Below are 23,832 nucleotides of genomic sequence, written 5' to 3'. Positions count from 1 at the left end.
AAATATGAGTGTCTTTATTAGTGGAAAAGGGGTGTGTGTGTTTTTTTTTTTTACACTGGGCAACGGTTCTCAGTGTATCAGGTCAAACCTGATTAACGATATTAGTAACCTGACCATGTTCTCTGATGCCCCTGTTTCTGTTTTTGTCTTTCCTTTGTTTACACTCCATGTCTCCCCCCTCCCCCATATGGACAGTAACCACACTCCACCTTACAATAACTGTGAACTGGCCTTTGCATTGCTGCAACATACACTATACTACCTCTGACCATGTCCTCTGGCGCCCCTGTGTTTTTGTCCTTTCTTTCGTGTACATGACATGCCCGTGGGATTCTGCACCATTGCACATTTTGCACTATGCACTTTTCACTATGTAAGGTTGTATGCTCCAACGTAATTTCATTGTTATTTATGGCAATGACAAATAAATGATGATTGATTGATTGATTGATTGATTGAACCTACTTATTCAGCCACTCTGAGCTCGGACCTCCAGGACCAAAACACCTGTTTCCTCCTGGGAGAGGTTTGGCCTCTGGCGTCGCTGTCTCCTTTCGTCCATGTCTAAGTGTAAAATGACAAAATTACAGTGCGCATTGCCCACGGCTCAGTTGAAGGTGAGGAGAAGAGCTAATTTGATTGGTGAAGATCTGAATCAGCGGTGTTAATCCCACTCCACGCCTTCTCTCCTTCTTTCCCACTCACGCCTTCTCTCCTCCCTCTTTCCCGGCGGTGGGAATGCAGAGTGCTTGTGTGACTGATGTTGTTCTGTGACCTGCCTTGAGTGGGTTTTGAACCTGGGTTTCCCGCACCGTGGGCGACGATGCTAACTATTTCACCAAGAGGTCAATGACCACCTGGTAAGTGGGTTAGCACGTCTTTTTTGGGCGAGTGAGTTTAACTTCAGTCCCGCTAACCGCCACATGCCGTCACTTCTCCTTACTGGTACCTCATAACTGTGGCTATACCTGTGGACCTCCGATACACTTGGACCGGTCTGCGCCGTGCACAAAACTTGCAAAACGCGTGTGGACACACCCCATTGGCACGGCGCACCTGCGCTGCACCTAGATTGCGCCTGGTCTACGAAACTAGAACCCAAGAATTTCAGTCACCCCTGAGAGACTTGGAGTACACCCGCTGCTCCTTTGTGTGGAAGGGAGCACACAAAGGAGTGGGTTGAGGTGGTTCAGGCATCTGGTAAGGATGCCTCCAGGCAGAGGTGTTCCTGGGACATCCAGCTGGGAGGAGGCTGGGGCCCTCTGGTGGATCTGCTGCCCCCGCAACCTGACCTCTGATAAGTGGTTGAAAATATGGATGGATGGATGAAAACAGTGAGAGTACCAACCTGTAACTCAAAGCTGTCACCCCCTCATTTATACACAACTATAAGCAAATTTTAAATTAAAGTGTTAGGAAAATTTATCCCCGTAAACTTGACATGAAGAATGAGAAATCAGCTATATCAACTGTAAATCTGGACATTTTAAAAGGGACAACGAGGAGTTTCTATTTGGTTATAAAAAAGTCTCACGTTAATGTGGATGAATCTCCGCTACCCACACTTGTTAATGGGCCCATTTTCGATAAATATATTGTTTTGTCTCTATCGTTATTTTGTTATTATTGCGGCGAGTCATGAGAATAACGCCGCCGAATCCCCGTTTATGGTCGGAACTACGACGGTATCTGATCGTCTTCCAACCTCTGACTTTAATTCTTGATGAATGAAAACATGAGTCTGTCTTGCGCCGGTCAAAGAATTTCACGGTGCGCGCGGAGGCTCATAAATGTAGTGTGAAAACGCTTCGCTTTTCCTAAACTCCTCGTTGTCCCTTTAACACAGGAGTCTTTGGGGCTTAACTCACTTTTGGAGTCAGCCAAGTGGTCATTGGAGTAACTGCAGTTTGTGGCACTTCAGGTTCATAGGTTGTACAAACCCTGTAGAATGGAATCAGCTCTAGAGCCCAGCCGGCTCCACCGAGCAGTTCCGCCTGTGCACATGTGCATCTAAAAGGATATCAGGATGCACTTGTTGATCTATTTTTTTGCTATGTTCATTCACAGATATGGTTTTCATGGTGTAAGCAAGGTGTGGCTGTATCATAGGACAGGATGTGCTGAAGCAGTAAATGCCAGTTTCATAGAACCAAGGTGTCTGTGTTGTCGTGACGACAGCTGAGAAATTATCCAAAGCTACCATCTGCCAACTAAATCAATCAATTGCAGTCATTACAGTACAATACTTTATTTTAATTATTTTAATCGTCAAGTATAATTCTAAGATATGTAATAATTAATGACAAAATTCATGCAACTGATATAAATTCATCTATCTACCGTGTAGCCTATACAGTATATGCAAATGAACACTGCCTATTTATTACAAAGGTATTTGTTAATTATCAAACCTGCATGTACATAATGACAGTCAGTCCCTTGCTTGATGTGTTATTTGTAGTGGTTGTTGCTACAGTATAATTCAGGAGAATTGTCTTAAATGTTTTAAGTATTTGAACATGTATGTAATATTTATATATTTATATGTGTATATCTGTTTTCAGATTGAGCATATATAATTTTATATTGTAACATAGGACCCCAGGAAGAATAGTCGCAGCTGAGGCAATGGGGATCCATAATAAACTAAACTAAATAGTATAGATTGGGTATAAGTAGACCCCACTCCCATTACTGGTAAATATATCGTATATACCTGGCATTTATTTTTCCATAATTTAAAATATGATGTCAAGGTAACAACCTTTTCTTTCAGTTTGTGAGTCTTCGAAAGAACAAACTTAACACAATAGGTGGCTTTGAGCATGTGATCATGTTTCCTAAGTAGGACGTACAGTAAAAGGCAGTGACACGTTGGCCAATCAAACAGTCTTCTGTCTGAACAGTGTGGAAAGTATCGAGATGCTGATCATTCAAGACAAGAGTCTGAACAGGATGGTTCCTCTAAAGCTTGTCTTCTGCCTGACCTGCCTTTTCTTTGGAGAAATGGGTGAGTTTTACCTTTGTGGCTGCACTTTGTATTTTAGTTCATATCTCCAGTTCATATTTTAATGTAAAGATTATAGTCCTCATTATTAATTAACTGTGAATTTGCTTTTATTCTCATCATAATTAAGCTCAGGAGACGAGTCAGGAAATATTGAAAACTCTTCGCCAAAAAAGAAGTTTTATATCGCCCGATGTCGGAAAAAATTTGACCTTGCAGTGTTTCTACGATATTACGGATTCAGGATGGCTTTTCTGGTATAAGCAAACTCTGGGACAGGAGCCAAAGCTCATCTCTACCTTTTATGTGTTTGATACAAGAAAGACTTTTTATTATGAATTCAAGGACAATCCACGCTTCAATCTGGACGCTGGAAACGGTAAAAACCATTTACTGATCAGTGATCTGAAAATATCTGACTCAGCTACTTACTACTGTGCAGATAGCTACACGTTTGTCTTAAGGTTCGCAGAAGGCACTGTGGTCAGTGTGCAGGGTTCAGGCTTGAAGGACCGAGCTTCAGTCCATCAGTCAGAGTCTGAGATCATCCAGCCTGGAGGCTCAGTGACTCTCAACTGTACAGTGCAGACTGGGACCTGTGATGGAGGACACAGTGTTTACTGGTTCAGAGACTCTGAAGAATCTCATCCAGGACTCATTTACACTCATGGAGACAGGAATGATCAGTGTGAGAGGAAACCTGACACACAGACACACACCTGTGTCTACAACTTGTTCCTGGAGCATCTGAATCGCTCTCATGCTGGGACCTACTACTGTGCTGTTGATTCATGTGGACAAATATTATACGGAAATGGGACCCAACTGGACATAAACTGTGAGTAACATTATATCATACCTTGTCTGAAAAGATGAATAGTTTTGCATACAGTGGTAATGACCAGAGAGATTAAAGCTGAGTTCTGTTTCTGTAGATGAGGTGAACTCTCCCAACCTTCCTGTGTATTGCCTGAGCGGAGCACTGACATTCAACACCATCCTGGTTGTTTTACTGGCCTCTTCAGTGTTGAGGATAATCAAGAGAAACGGCTGCCACTGTACAGGTGAGTTATCATGTATGTGATGTAGGCATGAAGTGACTGAATATTTTTATGAATGACAGAATATTTTATTTTTTTACAAACAGAATCTCGAGAAAGATCAACTGAAGCTCCCTGCACAGCAAATCCAGAGGTGACATTTATTTTGAGAATTCATTAAAGGTCCCATATTATGTAAAAGTAAATTTCCATGAGTTCTTATATAGCAGGTATAACTTTGATATTTATATTGAGAAAGTATCAAACACTCTATGAAGAAATGTGACAGTCAGTATTCATAAACTGAGCCTAAAAACAGGCAAGCAGGACTTTTGTAACTTTGTGATGTCACAACAAATCCCACTGCCATGCTTCAAGTCCAGCCCACTGAGACCCACATAGGCTTAAAACCCCTTTTCTGATTTGCTCGCTGACCTGTTGTTCTTTTATATCAATGTTATTATTTCATATATTTCATGTCTGACGAAGGGCAGGTGCCCGAAACGTTACACTCAATAAAACTTGCAGGAGCTACTTCAGGTGTGCAGACTTAATCTTCATCTCATATTTACTAGCTCTGGTCCAGCACCCAACTTTTCACTTTTTTGGGAATGTGCGTGCTATTTGTACCCATTATTTTATATCAACACTTCAAATAAAACACTTTAAAGTCTTAATATGGTACCTTTAATTTATTTAAATGCACATAATGTTTATTGTATGGATGCTTTACATTTTTAACAGTAATGATATCCTGATATACTTCATGTTTTGTTACCAGGTTTACCAAGATGGAGACAACCTGCAGTATGCTGCTATAAATGTTAAACCATCCAGCAGATCAAGCAAGCAGAGGAACAGCACCAAGACTGAATGTGTGTACTCCAGTCTGAAGTAGTAGAAACACTTGTGATATTTGTACTGATTGAATAGAATTGGATTTTTTGGGGGCGGCATTTAGCTCACTTGGTAGAGCTGCCGCCCCATGTTGAGGCTACAGTCCTCACTGCAGGCAACCAAATCCCGCATCGGGCAGCCCTTTCCTGCATGCCATTCCCTCTCTCTGCCTCCCCATTTCCTGTTTCTCTACTGTGCTGTCAATTAAAGCCAATAAAAAGCCCCCCAAAAAGAACTGGATTGTGTTTTATGTATATGTATGTGATGAGTTTAAGGCTTTTTTGTACTTTTCTTGTGGTCTGTATTCATAATATGCAATTAGATATTTGTACGAAATATGTTCATGCTCGAGGATTCTGCACCTGGTGATTATAACAATGAGGATTTAGTGCGCCTAGGTCAACCAAACAATACCATGTATCTGCTTTTGATGCTATTTTCTTTTCATTTTATGAACCTCACCTAATAAAGTAACATGTTGGTCATGAGATGATAACGTGTGAATGCAGTTCATATCCGGTAGCTCATTCTAACTACAACGGCTGAGTGTCCCAGAAAAGCACATGATTGACCGCGGCCACCGCAAAGTGAGTGGTAAGATTGTGTTGTTCACACAGGAAGTTCTTTTGTCGACCTAATTCCTACACAAATCCAGTCTAAACAGCTGACACCCATTAGAGAAATATGAGGCTTTCACAGTTCACCGTTAGAATTAGATTTACAGTGTGTCTGGCGGTGTCACAGTGGGCCTAACTGATGGCATTCTCACTGAGATACAATTAGACCAGCCATTTTACATCTAGTACCAGTCTAAGCTTTATGTAGTATGTCCTTACCTTTACAAAAATTGAAAATGCAATTGTGGGAAACACTATAAGCTATAAACTCAGCTGAATTCAATGAGTTCACAGCTTGGTGCAAAGAATGGTGCGAACAGGAAGCGATTTCATAACTCCGCTGCCAGGTGACAAATGGGGAAATGCACACCGCCTAGCCCACTCTGAGCTTCAAAGCTGTGCCTCAGAAACATGTACTGTAGGTGATGTCACAGAAAATAACATGGTAACAAGGCAGAGTTAGTCTGAATGTGTCCCCCCCCCCCCCGACTACTGCATCTTTGCCAAACTCCAAAAAATAAATTCCAGTTTCCACCAGCTACATCCCATCACTTCAATAAAACACAGTTCTCATGTACTGACTTAAAAAGACTCATCAATGCGCTTATACTGTATCTTTAAGATCTTACTACTGCATGTCCCTGTACTCTGGAATTAGTCAGTGGGCCCTGCCTTGACTGCAATTGGTCCAGAATGCTGCAGCTCTCATTCTGACTGGTTCCAGGGGGAGGAGTCACATCATTACTATCTCAACCTCTCTGAGCCGGCTTAAGGGTGGCGGCCACACAGGAGAATAACCACCCATGGTAGTTTACATCTAAATAACGCTATAAGTCACAAGCACTGTTTCTTCTCATTAAAAAAAAAAGGCAATCACACTGTTTTTTGTTTAACATTGCAGTGTTTCACATTGAGTGTGTTTATCACTGTAGGGTTACAAAGTGTTCAGTTGTCTTGAATATGTTCTGTTGACAATTCTTAATATCTGGATGAATAAAATCCTTGTCTTTCAGTGGTTTGTTTTCTCTGTCTTTGTTGCTTTACTCAGGATGATGATAATAATAGAAGTAAAGAAAGGAAACAAGACAAAGGGAAAGCATTCAAAATGGTTCGAAATTATAAAAGAAAGACAGAGAAGGCCAGCACACCATATAGTGTGATGCTGAGGGCAGCAGGGCAGATTCACAGCTACAAGCTTCACAGTAAATCCATAAGGACCACTGCAAAAATGTGTTTGTACACTGTAAGAAAAAGCTGTGAATTTACAGCAGAATTCCAACAGTATTAACCTGTTATTTTTAAATACATCATTCTACTGTTAAAATAAACAAAAACTGTTAAATTTAGGTAATTTACTGTTCTTTTAACGGAACTATACTGTTTTCCTAATATACAGCACTTAACCGCTAATCTTTCATCTAAACCATCTAAGTCACGGTATCATGTTGTATTTTTTGCATTGTGGGAAATTTAACCGAAACTACACATGTGAAGCCGGATCTGTTCCTCTCTTTGTCGACCCTTCATCCACCCCCATCTAGCAAATTATTTGGTGAGTAGCAGTTTTATTTCATTTGTAAATTGGTACAAAGTAAATTGGCAGTGTTTTCAGTTTGTTTTCATCAGCCTATTGCAAATGTGCATGTCATGACAGAATGATTCGGTAGCTAGCTAAATTTTCACAGATGATAGATGAAGTGAATTCATGAAGCATTCATATAATGCCTTAATGGTGTAACACACCACAACATAAGAGGTCTGTTCATTCTGAGGTATTCCAGATTTTAAATTTTAGCTCAGAAATGTAGTGCTTTAGTACTTTTTCTAGTCAGTACTGTTGTTGCTGTTGTTGTTACCATGTTTGCCATTAATTAATGAATCTATGGGGGCTCATGATCCATAAGATGTTTGCTGAGTTCTTTGAGCGTAATTTACGGTACAGTTTTTGACATATTTCTTTGACATTACACATAGGCCTACTGAAGACTATTTGCTGCTGCGCTACTGATCACAGTAAGTATTCGTGAGTTGTTGTTCATATTGCACGGTGCTTCCTGTTTGTTGAATCATGGTCAAGTTTGCAATAATCTTTTCTTTGTCAGGTATATGCACCTCAGTTGCCTATGTGGGGTACATGAAAAGTCACAGCAATATTAGACCTGTAGTGTTGTCTGCCTGATTGCAAATTGCAAAAATGTGCAGGTGAAAGCAGTGAGCACATCTTAATTTACCAGGGCAATTCTTGGTCAAGTTTCAGGTAAACAACAGGAAACTTCAGCGCTGGATGGTCAGCCTCGAGGGCCATGTCGTATGTGAGGGAATCCAACCCACCTTATTTTCCACCTTCTATCTTCAACCAGGAAGATGCCTCCTGTGCCCTTGAATTCACCCAAACGTCAGGTATTTTCACTATAACATGTGTTTTTTTTCATCTTTTCAATAGCATGCTATTCTAAATTAACATTTGCTGCTTTTTATTGTGTTGTTAATGAATATGTGCAATGATTTTCCCACTGTCTGATGAGACACTATTAATTGCAGGTGCTTCATAAACCCTGAGAGGCACCAAAGGCTGGATGGGGCACCAGCACCACAAGCAAAAGGATGACAGCAGTCAAACCACATGTACTGTATCCACATGCTGAAAGACTCATGGAATTTCAGCAGGACTTCATTTAGGTGAGATTATTCAATCCCATAACACACACAGACCATCGTCTCATTGCTTTAATTCTTTCTCCCTCTCAATCTCACCCTCTTTCTCTCTCCTTTACAGAGTTGAAAGTCCCTTGCTGTTATTCTTGCCAAGTTATTTGTGTCTGTTTCTGAACATACAACTGTTTGAATGTTTCATTCTGGCATATTTTTGACTGTCTGAGGTCAGGACTTTGGATATTTTTTTCTGGACTTGTGGCTTTTCTTTGATTTTTATGTTCATAGACCACATTACAATAGCAGATTACAAGAGGATACAAAGGGCAGACACATCTGAGAGCTTTGTAAATTTATGACTTATCTATTGCTCAATTGTCTGTAACGTCTTTTTTTAAAGAAGGTGTCTGAATGTGGTCTGAATGTGGAGATTCTAAATTCATGTTGAAATAAAAGTCAAAGTGTATTAAGAAGCTGTGCTTTTTTCATATTGCAATTACATGCTGCTCTGTTTCTATTTTGTTGTAGTTTGTAGATTTTGTGAAGACTGATAATGTATTTTTAAACAAATCAGTTAACTGTAAAGTATTGTTAAAGTAATCTTAAAAAACAGTACACAGTGTAATTTTCAAATACAGTACAAAACTGTAGCTTTTAGTAACAGTAACAAATATGTAATTTTACAGTAGCATAATGGTAACCCAGCTGCCAGTTGTTTACTGTTTTTATAATAAAAAAACAGTCCCATACTGTTTTCTTCATTAACAGTAAAAAGCTGTAAATTTCCATGAGTAAAAAACTGTAAATTTTACAGTATCATAATGGTAACCCAGCTGCCAGTTCTTTACTGTTATTTTACAGGAAAATTCTTATGAAATGCATGGGTTGTTTTGTTTTTGTTTGTTTTTTTTCTTTTTCAAAAATGAGTGAAAAGCTTCTATTTTTGTCCTAATTTCATTTAAAATGACTGTGTTTGGAGGTGGAGAGTACCAGAATCATAGCAGAGTTGTTGGTGTTGAGTTGTTACTTATAAAATACATAGTGTGACAACTTGGGATGGGGCAACTTGTCACAAATGACCACCATGTACTTGACCTTTTACAGCCCTATGTGCTATAGTGAGAAGTAAAAAAATAAACAAAAATCATATATGAGAGCATAAGACTTTATTTTTATTCAATTAATCTGGAAGTTGAGTTACGGTGATGTTATTTGAAAGAGGAAACTGAGCTGAAAGCAAAAGGTGTGACAAGACATCCTGGTCTGCCCTACACCATTTCTTTTGCTCTAAAAAAACACATTCTGACACTGGGGGTGGAGATATTCACATACTGTAGATAAGTAGGTCATGTCACGCTGGCCAGTCAAGCGCAGTCTTGTGTCTTGAGCGCAGTGACAGGATCAGTGTTTTTTCACACAGAAATCTAAGCAGGATGACATCCCAGGTGTTTATTGTATTTCTGACATTTCTGCACATGGGGGAAATGGGTGAGTTTCATTTCTGTTGTTGAAACTCACTTCTCTTAGTGACATAAATGTGTTTATGTGTTTGATTTTTCTCACATTTTACTGCATTTGCCATACCTTGTTTTTGTGTCCAGCTCAGAAACCTCCTGTGGATCTCGTCTCATCTGTGTATCAAAACACCAGTTTTGTGGCAGCAGAAAGTGGGAGCAACTTGACGTTGCAATGTTTTTACAAAGGCGGCGTTGCTGCAAGGTATTACTGGTATAAACAAGGTCTGGGGCAGAAGCTGAGGCTCATCTCTACTTTCTACACCTACGAGGGACACACTTTTTTTAATGAATTCGCCAACAATTCACGTTTCACACTGGACACTGAAAGTGGTAAAAATCACTTGATGGTGAAAGGTTTACAGGTTTCAGACTCAGCTACTTATTACTGCATAAGTTGCTTTCTGAATAGGATAGAGATTTCGCAGGGCATTACTGTCAGTGTGAAGGATTCAGATTGGAATATCCAAACGTTAGTCAATCAGTCAGAGTCTCAGATCATCCTGCCTGGAGGCTCAGTGACTCTCAACTGTACAGTGCAGACTGGGACCTGTGATGGAGGACACAGTGTTTACTGGTTCAGAGACTCTGCAGAATCTCATCCAGGACTCATTTACACTCATGGAGACAGGAATGATCAGTGTGAGAGGAAACCTGACACACAATTACACACCTGCGTCTACAACTTGCCGATGACAAACCTGAAACGTTCTCATGCTGGGACCTACTACTGTGCTGTGGCCTCATGTGGACGCATACTGTTTGGAAACAGGATCAAGCTGGACATGGTACAGGGTAAGTCACTTATCTCACAGTTGCCATCCCAAAATGAAACCAGTTATGTCTACATTAAAGCTCTGATTCTGACACTTTGCTCTGCAGATGAGGAAGACTCTCCGGTGTTGATGTTCTTCCTGATTGGAGCTTTGACATTTACCATCATCCTGGTTGTTTTAATGGCTTTCATGATTTACAAGATGAACAAAACCAACACCCTCCTATCAGGTAATAGATTGTACTGTAGTTTCTGTCAGCTTTTATTCAATGAAGACATTCAAGTTTGGACATTAAATTGGATCACTGCTGTGTTTTAGAGTCCCAAACAGGATCTGTATCCCCCTCCAGAGCAGAGGCACAGGTGAGTAACAGCTGTTTGGATTAACTCTTGACTTGATGTTCAGACACATTCAATTAAACAACCACAATCTGATTTATTTTATTACCAGGGTTACCAACATGCAGTGAAACTCTATTATGCTGCTCTAAGCGTGAACCTCAACAAAGGGTCAAGAGGACAAAGGGATGGAACCTGGAGTGGATGTGTGTACCATCGCATGAAGCAGTAGAACTGGATATGTCAGGTTACTCATGGTCTAGCATTTAAGAATGTATGCATTACAGTCCTTAAGCATAGTCTTTTATTGTGTGTGCATCTGATGCTGATGCACAATGTTGCTTTCCTGCAAATGAACCACACCTTTAAGTCAGTGGTGAGGAAATGATTTTATGTGACTTGATGTTGTACAATTCTTTAAGCTTTAAGGATCAAAACCGTCTTTGACTTTATGTGTTTGTCCTCGCTGACCTTCAGCCAGATCATGTATTTTCTTTTTTCTTTTATTTTCTGAATGTCATTAAACATAGCCTAAATGAAAATGGTCTGTGCAGACATGTTCCATGTGTCCATGCAGAAGTTGCTTGATACATCACAGTCCAGTGGTGTCATGGTTGTCAAAGAAAATAAAGTTGCCGTTTGGATGAAAATCTGTCTTCTCTAGTTTATTGCTCTGAAAGTTGATTTCATAGTTCATAGGAAAATGCCAAATGATACCTCCATTTTACACCTACAGTAGCCTATGTAGGCATTTCAGACTGACAATTATTATCTGAGATACAGAAAGTCACTTCAAAAGTCACTGTTTAAGTGATAATAGCTCCATGACTGTGATGCTTGGAAGTAAAATGTATGTTTAGTATGTACTTTTCTGTAAATAGTAATTGGCAAATCACATCTAAAAAAAAAAAAATACAACTGATGATTTCCACTTGGCTAAGTTAAGGTTAGCTAACATTCTAGTTTCTCAGACTGACAGGAGCTGCTGCTCTGCCCTTGAATGTCCATAAGGGAAGACTAGGATAGTCATGTTACAGAAAGAATAAGTGATACATTCTAACTGTATTTACATGCACAATTGTTGCTCAGGATTTACTGATATGAAGCTGCAGTAGACGGGGCTGGAAAAAGTTTTGCACGTTCAGTCGGATTTATTAAAGGAAACATGTTGTGCCCCTTTTCCACAAATTAAGCTAGTTTCCAGGTGTCTTAAAGACATGCCTGTGACATGTGTCGGTCAAAATACGGTACTGGTACTCACAGTTAGGGGTGGTATATGTAATTTCAAAAACTAATGAAATCATTGGATGACAATTGGGCACAGCTCAGCCTGAAAATTACAGATATTTTTTAGAGTCAAGTCTCATGACTCCGTCCATCATTGTGAACAGCAAACAGACACAAAGCATCACCACAGTGCACGTTGACTGAAAAACAGCCAACTTTTTTTTTTTTTTTTTTTTAACATTAGCTAAAAGTTAATTCTACACTACGCAGTGAATAAAAGAGACATTTTAGAGACATTTTATACAGTATTTCATGACACTACTGCATTGGTGAGCATGGAAATAACCTGAAACAGTAACCTTCAGAACTGGTATGTGTTGCTGCCATACTCTCTGTTACTGGTTGTTGTTCATGCAGCGGGCTTTGTGGTTTTCCGCAGGATGTAAAAGGTGTTTGGTTTCTTAAGTCTTACATAAATACCCCATGTCCAAAGACAACTACAGTAAACAGCCTATAAAGAGTCCCCATCAGGTCATATTTCAATACTTCTACTTTTGTGGTATGTTACTGAAAATAATAAATAAAAGTGACTGCTCTGAAAATAAATGTTAGACATTAGAAACATATTTTAAGTTAGATTGTTGAAACAGCCACATGCCACTGGGTAGAACAATTACATTTTCAAAATGCTAGATCACAAAGGCTGTATTCAGAAACTGTGTCTTAAAATGTTCCAATGGGACCTGTCATTTTGTGATGTCACAAGTATACAATTTTTTTTATTTCCATTTTTTAATCCACTGAGTGAATTTTGATTGTGGTGATTAGAAGTTTAACAAAAATCCAGATATGTGTGGCGGCCTGGGAAAACCCGTCGGATGTCGCAGACGTTCGATTGTGGCAAATAGCCAAAATAGGTGAAAAAGTACTATTTCCACGATTTTGATATTTTGTGTGATTCTGGTACTTTGAACTCCCTACTACATCGTGGTGAATAAATATTTTAAGAAAACAAAACAGAAAGTACTTATTTTTATGTTTTTATGGCGAGTAGAGCGTTTCGTTTCCAGCTGAGCCGCAGCACAGCTGAGCCGCGGCAGCAGCGCTAGAGGAGAGGACGTCCGTTGTTATTGTTGAGGTAACATTCAAGGACCCTCGGAAAGCAGAGAATCCCGCGATTCAGATGCTTTTTTACAGCTCGTCTTCATCATAAACGGTTCGGGAGGTTTTATTTTTGTTGTTGATGTTTTGTAAAACTTGTGCAAGTGCCGATGATAAGTTCAGTTTAGCGCCAATGCTACGTTCTGTTTAGCATTGATGCTACGTTCGGATTAGCATCGATGCTATGCTAGGTTAGTGTCTGTTCCCGTACCACGTGATTACACGCATCCTATACGGCCCCTTCTTGTCACAGAGGCACCATTCAGGGACCCTCGGAAAGCAGAAAATCACACGATTCAGATACAGTTTACAGCTAATCTCTATCATAAACGGTTCAGAAGCTGTTTAATGTTTTGTAAAACACTCGTCTTTAGAGGGTTAAAACAGCAACGTTCTAGTTAAAGCCATTTTTCTCACTTTTCAGTTTGTTGGTCATAATAGATTAAAATGCCCATAACTTTTGATCTGAAAGGGCTATCTCAGTTATTCAAACAGTTATGAATGGCTGAAAACTTCTAGTTTATGGAAATATCAAAAAATGAAAATGTCAAAATCCCACCATGTGAAGGGTTTTCCCAGGCCACCACACATATATCAGGAGAAAACAAACTGGGCCAGAAACACTGCCTTTTATAAAATGAACTGAATTGTTGAAATGTGAATCAATTTATTTTTGGTAATAATAGTAAGTCCATTTCCAAAACTCATCTGCTCTTTTTTCTGATATACCAATATTGCACCGTAATGGTAGTTGTTTAGTGTTTTTTTTTTTTAAATTTTATTTAACCTTTATTTAACCAGGCGAAAAATCATTAAGAACAGGTTCTTATTTGCAATGATGGCCTGACAAAAAGCACAAGCTTCTTGAGGGGAGAGGGGGAGAGGGCTGTGAAAAAAAGTACAAGTTAAAAACAGTGGCATAAAACAGCTAAACAGACATGCAGCAGAACGACCATAAAGACAATACACAAGCAGAGGCACAAAACAGTCTAGTATTTTTATTCTCTTGTCAAGATGACCTGCTGCCTCACAGTCACACCATTGGAAACTGTAAGCATGAGATCACAGAGTGTCACTTCAAGCCGGCCAATCACATGTGTTCATGTCTCTAAAGACTGAAGCCACCACCAATGTTGTTTCAGTCAACTCAGCAATTTGAACACGATGACTTCTCCAGGCTTCGCCTTTTACCTCACATGTGTGATCTTGGGGATAGTGGGTAAGTTTCAATTTTTGGAACCTCTATCATGCATCTTATATCATCTTACATCTTAAACTATATAGAATAAAAATATACTTGAGTTGGTACACATCATACCGATTCTGTCATGTTCATGTGAGTGAACGTTGGCTTTGTCTTATGTCACTCCAGCTCAGATGGCTCATTTGAAAAAGTCTGAACCTTTTCCTCCGGAGGGACGATTTATATCAGCTCATGTCGGCGGCGAGGTCAATTTGCAGTGTTCGTATCACGGTGTATCTGCGAGGCTCTACTGGTACAAACACAGTCTGGGACAGAAGCCGAGGCTCATCTCTACTTTCATCAAACATAACGTCAACTGGTCATTCCATGATGAATTTAAGACCGATTCCCGTTTCAATCTGATCACAGGAAGTGGGAAAAATCACTTGAAAATCACAGATTTACGCACGTCAGACACAGCTACTTACTGCTGTGTTGTTTATTTATATGTATTACAATTTCTGGAGAGCGTCACTGTCAGTGTGAAGGATTCAGGTTATAACAGCCAATCTTGGATCCATCAGTCAGTGTCAGAGATTATGCAGCCAAGACGCTCAGTGACTCTGAGCTGTACGGTGCAGACTGGGACCTGTGATGGAGGACTCAGTGTTTACTGGTTCAGAGACTCTGAAGAATCTCATCCAGGACTCATTTACACTCATGGAGACAGGAATGATCAGTGTGACAGGAAAGCTGACACACAGACAAATACCTGCGTCTACAACTTGCCGATGACAAACCTGAATCGTTCTCATACTGGGACCTACTACTGTGCTGTGGCCTCATGTGGACACATACTGTTTGGAAACGGGACCAAGCTGGACTTTGAGGGTAAGTCACTGTCGACAAAGGATTCTGGAGAATCTAAGTATCAAAGGTGTTGATTACTGAACAGACTGTGAATCCCTTTGAGGCAGATATGTAACACTGATTTAACCACACTAAAACAGAAAATGCTCTGATTTTCTCTCTTGGTGGATTTTCAGATGAGTTGGACTTTCTTGTTGTGGTGTATTTCTTGACTGGAGCTCTGACATTCGCCACTATCCTGAGTGCTTCACTGGCTTTCTCGTTGTACAGAATTAACAGGCAAAAAACACACGAATCTCCAGGTAATCATCAACATTATATTAAAGCATTAACTTTTATCACTAAGTCTGGATTTTGAATGAAATAACGTTTGTTTTTTAACCAGACCTCCAAGCCAGGTTTTCAGCTCCTTCCATGACAATTTCCGAGGTGAGTATACTTGATATTGTCTATTAAATAGAAGCTGAAGAACAACAAGTGCTTGTGCAGATTTGGTACGTTTTTGTATAAAGAACCATACTGAGATATGCATTTTTTCATGTTTTGGAACCAGGTGAACCATGAAGACGTTCATTATGCTGCTTTAAGTGTTAAACAGCCCAACAGGTCAAGACGACAGACAGAAGACACCGAGGATGAATGTGTGTACTCCAGTGTGAAGAAGTAGAAGTGGATAACTTCCATTTGAATATGAGTAAGAGGATACATTCTTGCAATTTTTAATGAGGTGTAAGTAATAGGAATCTGATGCAGAAGTGTAAATATTAAAGGTCTTTTGGTTTTGTGTAAAGGTGTCTTCTTCCAAATACTGTATGTAAAATCTTAACATTATACAATTTTCATAATTACACCAGTAAATTTAGGAGAACACATGGATTTGTATAGTACAACATGCTCTTGGGCTTTGATAACCACAGCAGAAATTAATTATATTACAGTGTTTTTCTTCTATCCTATGTGATTTTAACCTAATTTTGTGCATTGTGATTTCAATGTGTTGCATCATTGGTGAAAAAATAAATCTTATCTATTCGCACTCGGGTTTTGTGGTAAATGTGGCAGAAACACGTGCAGTGGAGAGAGCCCGTGGTAGACATAGATGTGGCACATGCATGTTTAAACTGTGTTTTACTAAGTGTTGCATAAAGTGGCTCTGCAACTGCAACTTAAAAATGTAACATTAACACTCACAACATCACCCAACTGTTTCACCCGGGGTGTCACTTTGTACTTCTGGTAATACTTCTGCTGTCATCTCTGCTACATGAAATGTGTTTCTGTATTTGGTTGTGTTGTGTGTATATTTGCAGGTTGCTCATCTATTTTGTCTTGTGTGTTGTGTATTTGCTTGTGTTGTGAGTCAAAGCAGTGTGTCTCGGGTGTGCAGCTTCGCAACAGATGTCTTAATTTGGTGTTTTGTGAGTTTGCTTTTGTTTGCATGTGTTTTTTTAAGCTGTGCTGTGTTGACCTCTGAGGGCCATCGTGGTCCTGCAAACAAATTATGAGCAGCTCATTAGTTCAACAGGATAACCATCCAAAGACAACAGTGGAAAACCTTGAATCATCTGTGTAACAGCAGCCACTTCCTCAGAGAATCAGGAGCCACTCAGCCAGACAAGCCTTAACTCACCAGGAAGCAACACAAACTGGATTGGACAAACACAATGGAAATGACATGAAAACACTGACTGAGCCTGATGTGAGCTAGTAGTAGTAGTAGTAACACATCAGGGCTAAGCACAAGATTCATACTCTCTGTCCGTGTACATATATTGATTTCATTGATAACTTAATTTTTGTTAAGGTTGCAGACTTCAACAGGACACACAATGAAGAACGGTGAGAATGAAAAAGTGGTCTCCTAAACAATGCTTAAAGGACAATTCTAGGCGAATTCAACTCAGGGGTGTATTTTCCTATCATTTTAGGTCTAAAAGAAGGAATCTGAAGATTTTCAGTTTAATCGCTCCTGTTTTGCGGTAGTTGCGTCTGTCCCCGCATCACCACGGCAGCAATGAATGGGAGTGGATGTAAGTTCTGCTGTTTAGGCTGTTTCCAGCCTTCAAAGCCGCATTTTTTTTCCACAGACAGCGTCAGATGGCGACTCAAACATGCACCGAGAAGTTTATTTACTTCAAGCAAGCCGACATGTTTGTAAAACTAGATCTAATTCAAAGTCTCCCGGAGTCTCGCACGAGCCCGAAGTTGCAGTGCTGGTGTATTCAGGTGCAGTCGGAGCTACCGCTTGTGTCATAAACACAGGAATATCAACTCTTGCCTTGCTTGAAGTGTACATTTTTTTCCACATACAGCGTCAGGTGGCCACTCAAACATGCGCCGAGAAGTTTTTTTTACTTGAAGCAAGAGTTGATATTCCTGTGTTTATGACACAAACGGTAGCTTTTCCCACTGCACCTGAACACACCGAGCACGGCAACTTGGGTCTTGCGCGAGACTCCGGGAGACTTTGAATTAGATCTAGTTTTACAAACATGTCGACTTGCTTGAAGTAAATAAACTTCTCGGTGCATGTTTGAGTAGCCATCTGACGCTGTCTGTGGAAAAAAAATGCGGCTTTGAGGGATGTAAACAGCCTAAACAGCGGAACTTACATCCACTCCCATTCATTGCTGCCGTGGTGATGCGGGGACAGACACAACTACCGCAAAACAGGAGCGATTAAACTGAAAATCTTCAGATTCCTTCTTTTAGACCTAAAATGATAGAAAAATACACCCCCGAGTTGAATTCGCCTGGAATTGTCCTTTAACTTACATACATATGTAACCACAGTTCTATGAATTTCGGATAAAGTAGAAATTAAAGAGAAGCACCAAAGAACAGACAGGCAGGAACAGAAAGGCAACACTGAGAACAGACACAGGAACACTGGATGAACCCAGACGAAGCAACAAAGAACAATTGGAAAATACATGAGGGAGAAACAGGACACAGGTGGGGCAGTCAACCAGGTGAGACACATGAGGTAATCACAGGAAGACAAGACACAGAACTTTAAAATAAAATAGGACGTGAACAGGGAACAAGAGAGAAAGATATGACAGGTTTGCTGTTGTGATGTTGGCTTAACCTGTTGGTTGGTCACAGGTCACAGGTTGATAGTAGTATTAGAAAAAGTGTAAGTGAAAAAAAAAACATTCATGGAGCTGTGTAATAAAATGACTCTGGCAAAAACAAGACTGTCAGATTACTGTATTAAAAGGAAGTCCTTGATGAAGGACGTCCAAATAGAGGCACTGAGGCACTATTAGTGAAGTATTTAAGTTAAAAATCCTTTAATATTGCAGGGATACAGAACAATGCATTTTGACTGTACAGCAGTCTTCTTCAGGGTCTGGTGTGTGGAGAGCTGTCATTTAAGGAGTGATGATCACATGACAAGTCAGAGGTGTCACAGATGTGATCACATGATTTAAAAGACAAGATAAGCTGTCAATCATAGCTGTAAAAGAAAAAAAGCCAAACTACCTCACATGGCATGTGGTTCCAGTCAGCATCTTTGACACCATATTGGTTGTAGGTCCCTAAGCCCTGGGTCTACAGTACACTAGACTGTGTGTTTACCACAGTCTTGTTAATAAATGTGTTCATTGATGTCTATATGTTACAGAAGTCACTGTACAACGATGTGCCGTAGAATGAGTGCACTCCTTATTTTCACCAGCAGGACTGGCACATACTTCTCTCCACTGAGGCTAAATACAACTCAAAACTGTTAAAGAATAATTTCACTTCCCTATTGATAGTTTGTGTAGTTAATGGTCAATCCCTCTGTGTCATAGTGACTTCCTGTTAGATTACTGCTGGTTTCAGTTATGTGCCCTATTTTCTCTCTGAGGAACATGCCAAGGCCATGGTCCCTCTTTGGTGTCCTCGGTCTCACTCTCTGGCTGGTTGCAGCCACAGATGTAGATTAGATAACGCTCTCCGTCACTGGATAACACTTTGCGGGGGGACGGACAGACTATTGTTTCTCTCTCATTTCTTAGCTGGTGTGAATCCTTATCTTCGTGTTATGCACTTCAGCCAATTGGATGTCAACACATCTCCCCTTTGCTATCTCGGTCCATTTCTAGTATAAGAATCTGGGCTTTATTGAGGTGGCCTCATGCACTTATGCTGTGATGACGACTCTTCTGTTGTCCTTGGCCAAGTCTAAATAAACTCCTTCAGCAAACAGGACTCTTGTACTTCTTCTTCATCGGCATCACCACAAATTCCTCCCTAACAAAAACAAACTCTATTATTGGCTGGTAGTACTTCATGACAGACACTTCCACTCTGCCCCCTGCTGGCTGGTACAGTCATGCAGACTTAACTCAAAATCTCCGAAGACTGCTGGTGAACACTGACACCATACATAATACTGATAATAACATAACCTATCATTTCAGGTGCTACATACCTGCTGGTGTATTTAATATTGCAAAGAGATGAATATTGCTAACAGATATTCATATTAGTGAAACATCAATATTAGCAAGTATTTCCTGTTAAGATGCCCCACAGTTCATATAATTTCATTTCACGTTATTAATTGGTATACATACAGTGATATATTAATATGTGTTTCATTTCTGATAGCTAATGACAGATCATCTGCAAATGACCAACAGCAATTCATTTTTGCTAATTTTTGTTTCTTTTTTTTTTTTTTTTTTTTTTACGGTTTATACTGTTTCTGACATCACCCTCACCATGCCAATCAGAAAACAGCTATGTCTCTCAGGAGAGAAAAATAAAAATAATGGAAATCAAATATTAAAGCTGAGAATGCACAACGTCCTGTGTTCATTTACATACAAACACCTTGCTCTTTACGGGTTGTCACATGTGTTTCCCACCTTGTAATTCTCTGAACTTGACTCTGTGGGTTGCAGTGAACTTGACAAGTTTCCAAATTTGGACGTACAGCGTCATTTACATAAGATTGACCAATCAGACGCAGTCTTGTCAAACAGCAGTGAAGGACAGATCAAGATTGTTTCCATTCACCCAGAGAAATTGAGCACGATGACATCTGCACTGTTTGTCTTCTACCTGTTGTGTTTGTTCGAGGGGGGAATTGGTGAGTTGTGTTTTTGGTTTTGCACTTTGATTCTGTTAAATGTCTTCATCTGTTCATAATATACATTCACTTTGTCTTTCATTTCTCTACAGCTCAGTCGACTGAGGAGAAATTGTCCTCATCCGTTCATCAAGTGAGACGTTTTATATCAACTAATGTTGGTGAAAGCTTGTCTTTGCCATGTCTCTATAACAAAGGTGGCATAACAAAGCTTTGGTACAAGCAAAGTCTCGGGCATAAACCAAGACCCATCGCTACTGTATTTGGCTTCAATAACAATGGAAGCTTTATTGATGAATTCAAGAACAATCAACGTTTCAGTCTGGACACTGAATCTGATAGAAATGACTTAAAGATAACCAATCTGCAGATATCAGACTCTGCTACTTACTTCTGTGCAGGCAAGCTTACAGTGATTACTGAATTTTCAGAGGGTATTACTGTCAATGTAAAGGGTTCAGGCTGGGAGATCGGAGCTTCAGTCCATCAGTCAGAGTCTGAGATCATCCAGCCTGGAGGCTCAGTGACTCTCAACTGTACAGTGCAGACTGGGACCTGTGATGGAGGACTCAGTGTTTACTGGTTCAGAGACTCTGAAGAATCTCATCCAGGACTCATTTACACTCATGGAGACAGGAATGATCAGTGTGAGAGGAAACCTGACACACAGACACACACCTGTGTCTACAACTTGCCGATGACAAACCTGAATCGTTCTCATACTGGGACCTACTACTGTGCTGTCGCCTCATGTGGACACATTCTGTTTGGAAACGTGACCAAACTGGACATCAAGGGTAAGTCACTTTTCTAGCAGCATCCATCCCATATTATAAATGTAAATATGTAGAAAGCTTTTTTTAATGACGTTTGGCTCTGCAGATGAGGCAGCCCCTCGTGTCTTGGTGTTATTCTTGAGTGGAGCTTTGACATTGACCAGCGTCCTGGTTGTTTTACTGGTTTCCATAATTTACAAGATCAACAAAGCAAACAACTTAATATCAGGTACAGATAGTAGATAGTGTCTATCAGTTCATATGATGAGTGTGGCTTTTCAGTTACATTTTTTTAAACTGTTTTTTTAGAGCCACCAGCAAGATCTTCACCCCGGTCAACAGCAGGTGCAGAGGTAAATTTAGATCAACTTTCAAAGTAACATACAGACAATTTCCATTGTGGGATTACTTTGCCTTGTGGACATTTTGAACATATTTGTCAGACATTTCAATCCCACATTTAATAGTTATAATTATGTAATAATAACTTGCTGTTTTGGAAACTTTGACTTTTCATTATTGTCCATGTCATAATCTGCTTTTAAATACTTTGTTACCAGGGTTATCACGATACAGACAGTCTTCATTATGCTGCTTTAAACGTGAACCGGCCCAACAGATCACGCAGACAGAGGGACAACACTAAGACTGAATGTGTGTACTCCAGTGTTAAACAGTAGAAGAGGTTGTTTTTCTTTTTGTGCTCTCAGATTTCCAGAATTGATATTATTTTAGGTTATCACTTGAAAATGGCTTTAACTGAAACTCACAATATGCATGTGTAAAGCAGAAGTAAGCGATCCAGTCGTTTTGGCTAATGCTGCGTTCCAGGCAGGCTTTTGAAACCGTAAATTACGGCTTTGAGTCACGACTTACGACTTTGTAGCGTTCCAGGCAACCCGTAAATCGTGTTTTTCCGTCCTGTTGCCTGTAAAAGTGCACTATAACGGCCACTCGTAACTTCCGACCCGTGAACTCGTACCAGATCGAACTGGTACCACTTCACAGGTCGGAAAAACACGAGTTACGAGTTGCCTTGAACGCACCATAATCTCTTGTCAGCCGATGGAGTTAGCAGCCCCCGCCCTCGTCATGGATCTATTGGTCCTCGTCCCTACGTCACCACATTCACGTGCATCCCTTGGACACACAGAGAGGACTGGCCCTTCATGCCGTTCTCTCTCCTTATTGGATAAAACTTGTAGGATACGAGAAAAGTGTTATCCTCGGCTCAGAGCAGAGCAGAGTGACTGAGAGACCCGTGTTTCGGTCAAAACACTCTATGTAAGTGATTGCTGTCAGAAGATAGAACTATTTAAGACTTATATTAACACAAAAATATCGCTTACTTCTGCTTAAGTAAATATCTTGCTGATAATGTGCTGGAATGCAGAAATACTGTAGGCCATGAGAAAACTTTCATTGCTCATTGATTTGCTCTTATAGTCACTATGTAAAGTCCCTAAGAGAAATGTTTCTTCCGTACACTTGGATTTATTTGCTGGTTAAAGGGATAGTTCAACATTTTGGCAAATTGGCTCATTGCCATAATCCCTATAGTCTTAGCAGTAGGTTTGTTACCTTTAATTGTCGGTGCAAGCTATTTTTAGAACGGCGGAGCAGAGCCGCGAGCTGCTCAGAGCTATGCTACGGAGGCTAATGGAATTTGTTGGTTTCCCTCATCAAACTCATCAAATACACAATCCAACAACTCCAAAACGCTCTGGTGGACAAGTTGTGACCTGCACATTCACCACGCTATGAGATAATAACGGAACGTTACGAGACTGGGTTGTTTTCAAGGTAAATTCATGCATTCATGATGCGTGTTCCCATCGGAGGCAGTTTTCCTGCAAGCAGTCTTTGAATTAGCCTCGAAAACAACTCCGTCTCATAACGTTCAGTTATCCCATAACGTGGTGAATGTGAAGGTCACAACATGTCCATAAGAGCATTTTGGAGTTGTTGGATTGAGTATTTGATGAGTTTGATGAGGGAAACCAAGAAATACCATGAGCCTCCGTAGCGTAGCTCTGAGCAGCTTGCGGCTCGGCTCTGCCGTTCTAAAAATAGTTTGCACTGACAATCAAAGGTAACGAACCTACTCCTAAAACTATATATAGGGATTATGGCAATGGGCCAATTTGCCAAAATGTTGAACTATCCCTTTAATAAAGGTTTAGAAGATGCCAACGTGTCTGTGATCAATCTGTTGCCTGTTAGAGATGCATGATGGTTATGCATCAACGTAAGTGACCCTAGAGTAGATTTTTTGGGAGGGCATCATTGTCAATATTGTGTGACTGTTGATAGCCTGTATATTCATCATTCAGCAGGTTACTACAGTATGTGTATTTGAATGAGCATTTGTGGAGAAAAGATTAAATCATACAGCCCTTATAGTCCAGTAATTTTAGGCCAAAAAAGGGGTCAACGTTAAACAAATTGCAACAGAAGCAAACTCAACTGATTTTGTATCCTCAGCATGTCCTGAGTGAGGGAAAAAAAGCCCCGAAGAATCCCATTAGGGGAAAGTTTAGAACAACACCCAAACATATCCCATTTATACGCATATTAAAAAAAAATTTCACGTGTATAGGGTAAAATTTTCAACCTTTAGATATCTTCATGAAAATTACTGAGTTGATTACTTACATTAAGACAAACAAAAAATGTATTACAAGT

At 40.0% G+C, this 23,832-nt stretch overlaps 2 protein-coding genes and 1 pseudogene across 3 annotated transcripts; all 3 read left to right on the top strand.

The window, feature by feature from the left end:
• The first annotated feature begins 3,109 nt into the window (after positions 1 to 3,109).
• Positions 3,110 to 4,997, top strand: LOC146969451 (uncharacterized; annotated as a pseudogene). The gene is made up of 4 exons (XR_015038205.1): positions 3,110 to 3,845; positions 3,943 to 4,071; positions 4,155 to 4,201; positions 4,829 to 4,997. The product of XR_015038205.1 is annotated as an uncharacterized LOC146969451 (transcript).
• Positions 4,998 to 9,697: 4,700 nt separating this feature from the next.
• On the top strand, positions 9,698 to 11,317 carry LOC146969450 (uncharacterized). Its single transcript, XM_085759401.1, has 4 exons — positions 9,698 to 9,701; positions 9,815 to 10,732; positions 10,822 to 10,865; positions 10,954 to 11,317. The coding sequence occupies exons 1-4, from the start codon at positions 9,698 to 9,700 to the stop codon at positions 11,071 to 11,073; spliced, it is 1,086 nt and encodes a 361-aa protein (XP_085615527.1). The 3' UTR covers positions 11,074 to 11,317.
• Positions 11,318 to 14,393: 3,076 nt separating this feature from the next.
• LOC146969449 (uncharacterized) lies at positions 14,394 to 21,827 on the top strand. Its single transcript, XM_085760230.1, has 5 exons — positions 14,394 to 14,448; positions 20,464 to 21,168; positions 21,254 to 21,376; positions 21,457 to 21,500; positions 21,708 to 21,827. The coding sequence occupies exons 1-5, from the start codon at positions 14,394 to 14,396 to the stop codon at positions 21,825 to 21,827; spliced, it is 1,047 nt and encodes a 348-aa protein (XP_085616356.1).
• The last annotated feature ends 2,005 nt before the right edge of the window (positions 21,828 to 23,832 follow it).

The sequence above is a fragment of the Trachurus japonicus genome, chromosome 18, assembly GCF_045865225.1.
Source record: "Trachurus japonicus isolate A0001 chromosome 18, Traja_1.0".
Classification (NCBI taxonomy): Eukaryota; Metazoa; Chordata; class Actinopteri; order Carangiformes; family Carangidae; genus Trachurus; species Trachurus japonicus.
The sequence above is the reverse complement of the archived record's forward strand: the minus strand, read 5'-3'. Positions and strand labels throughout refer to the sequence as shown.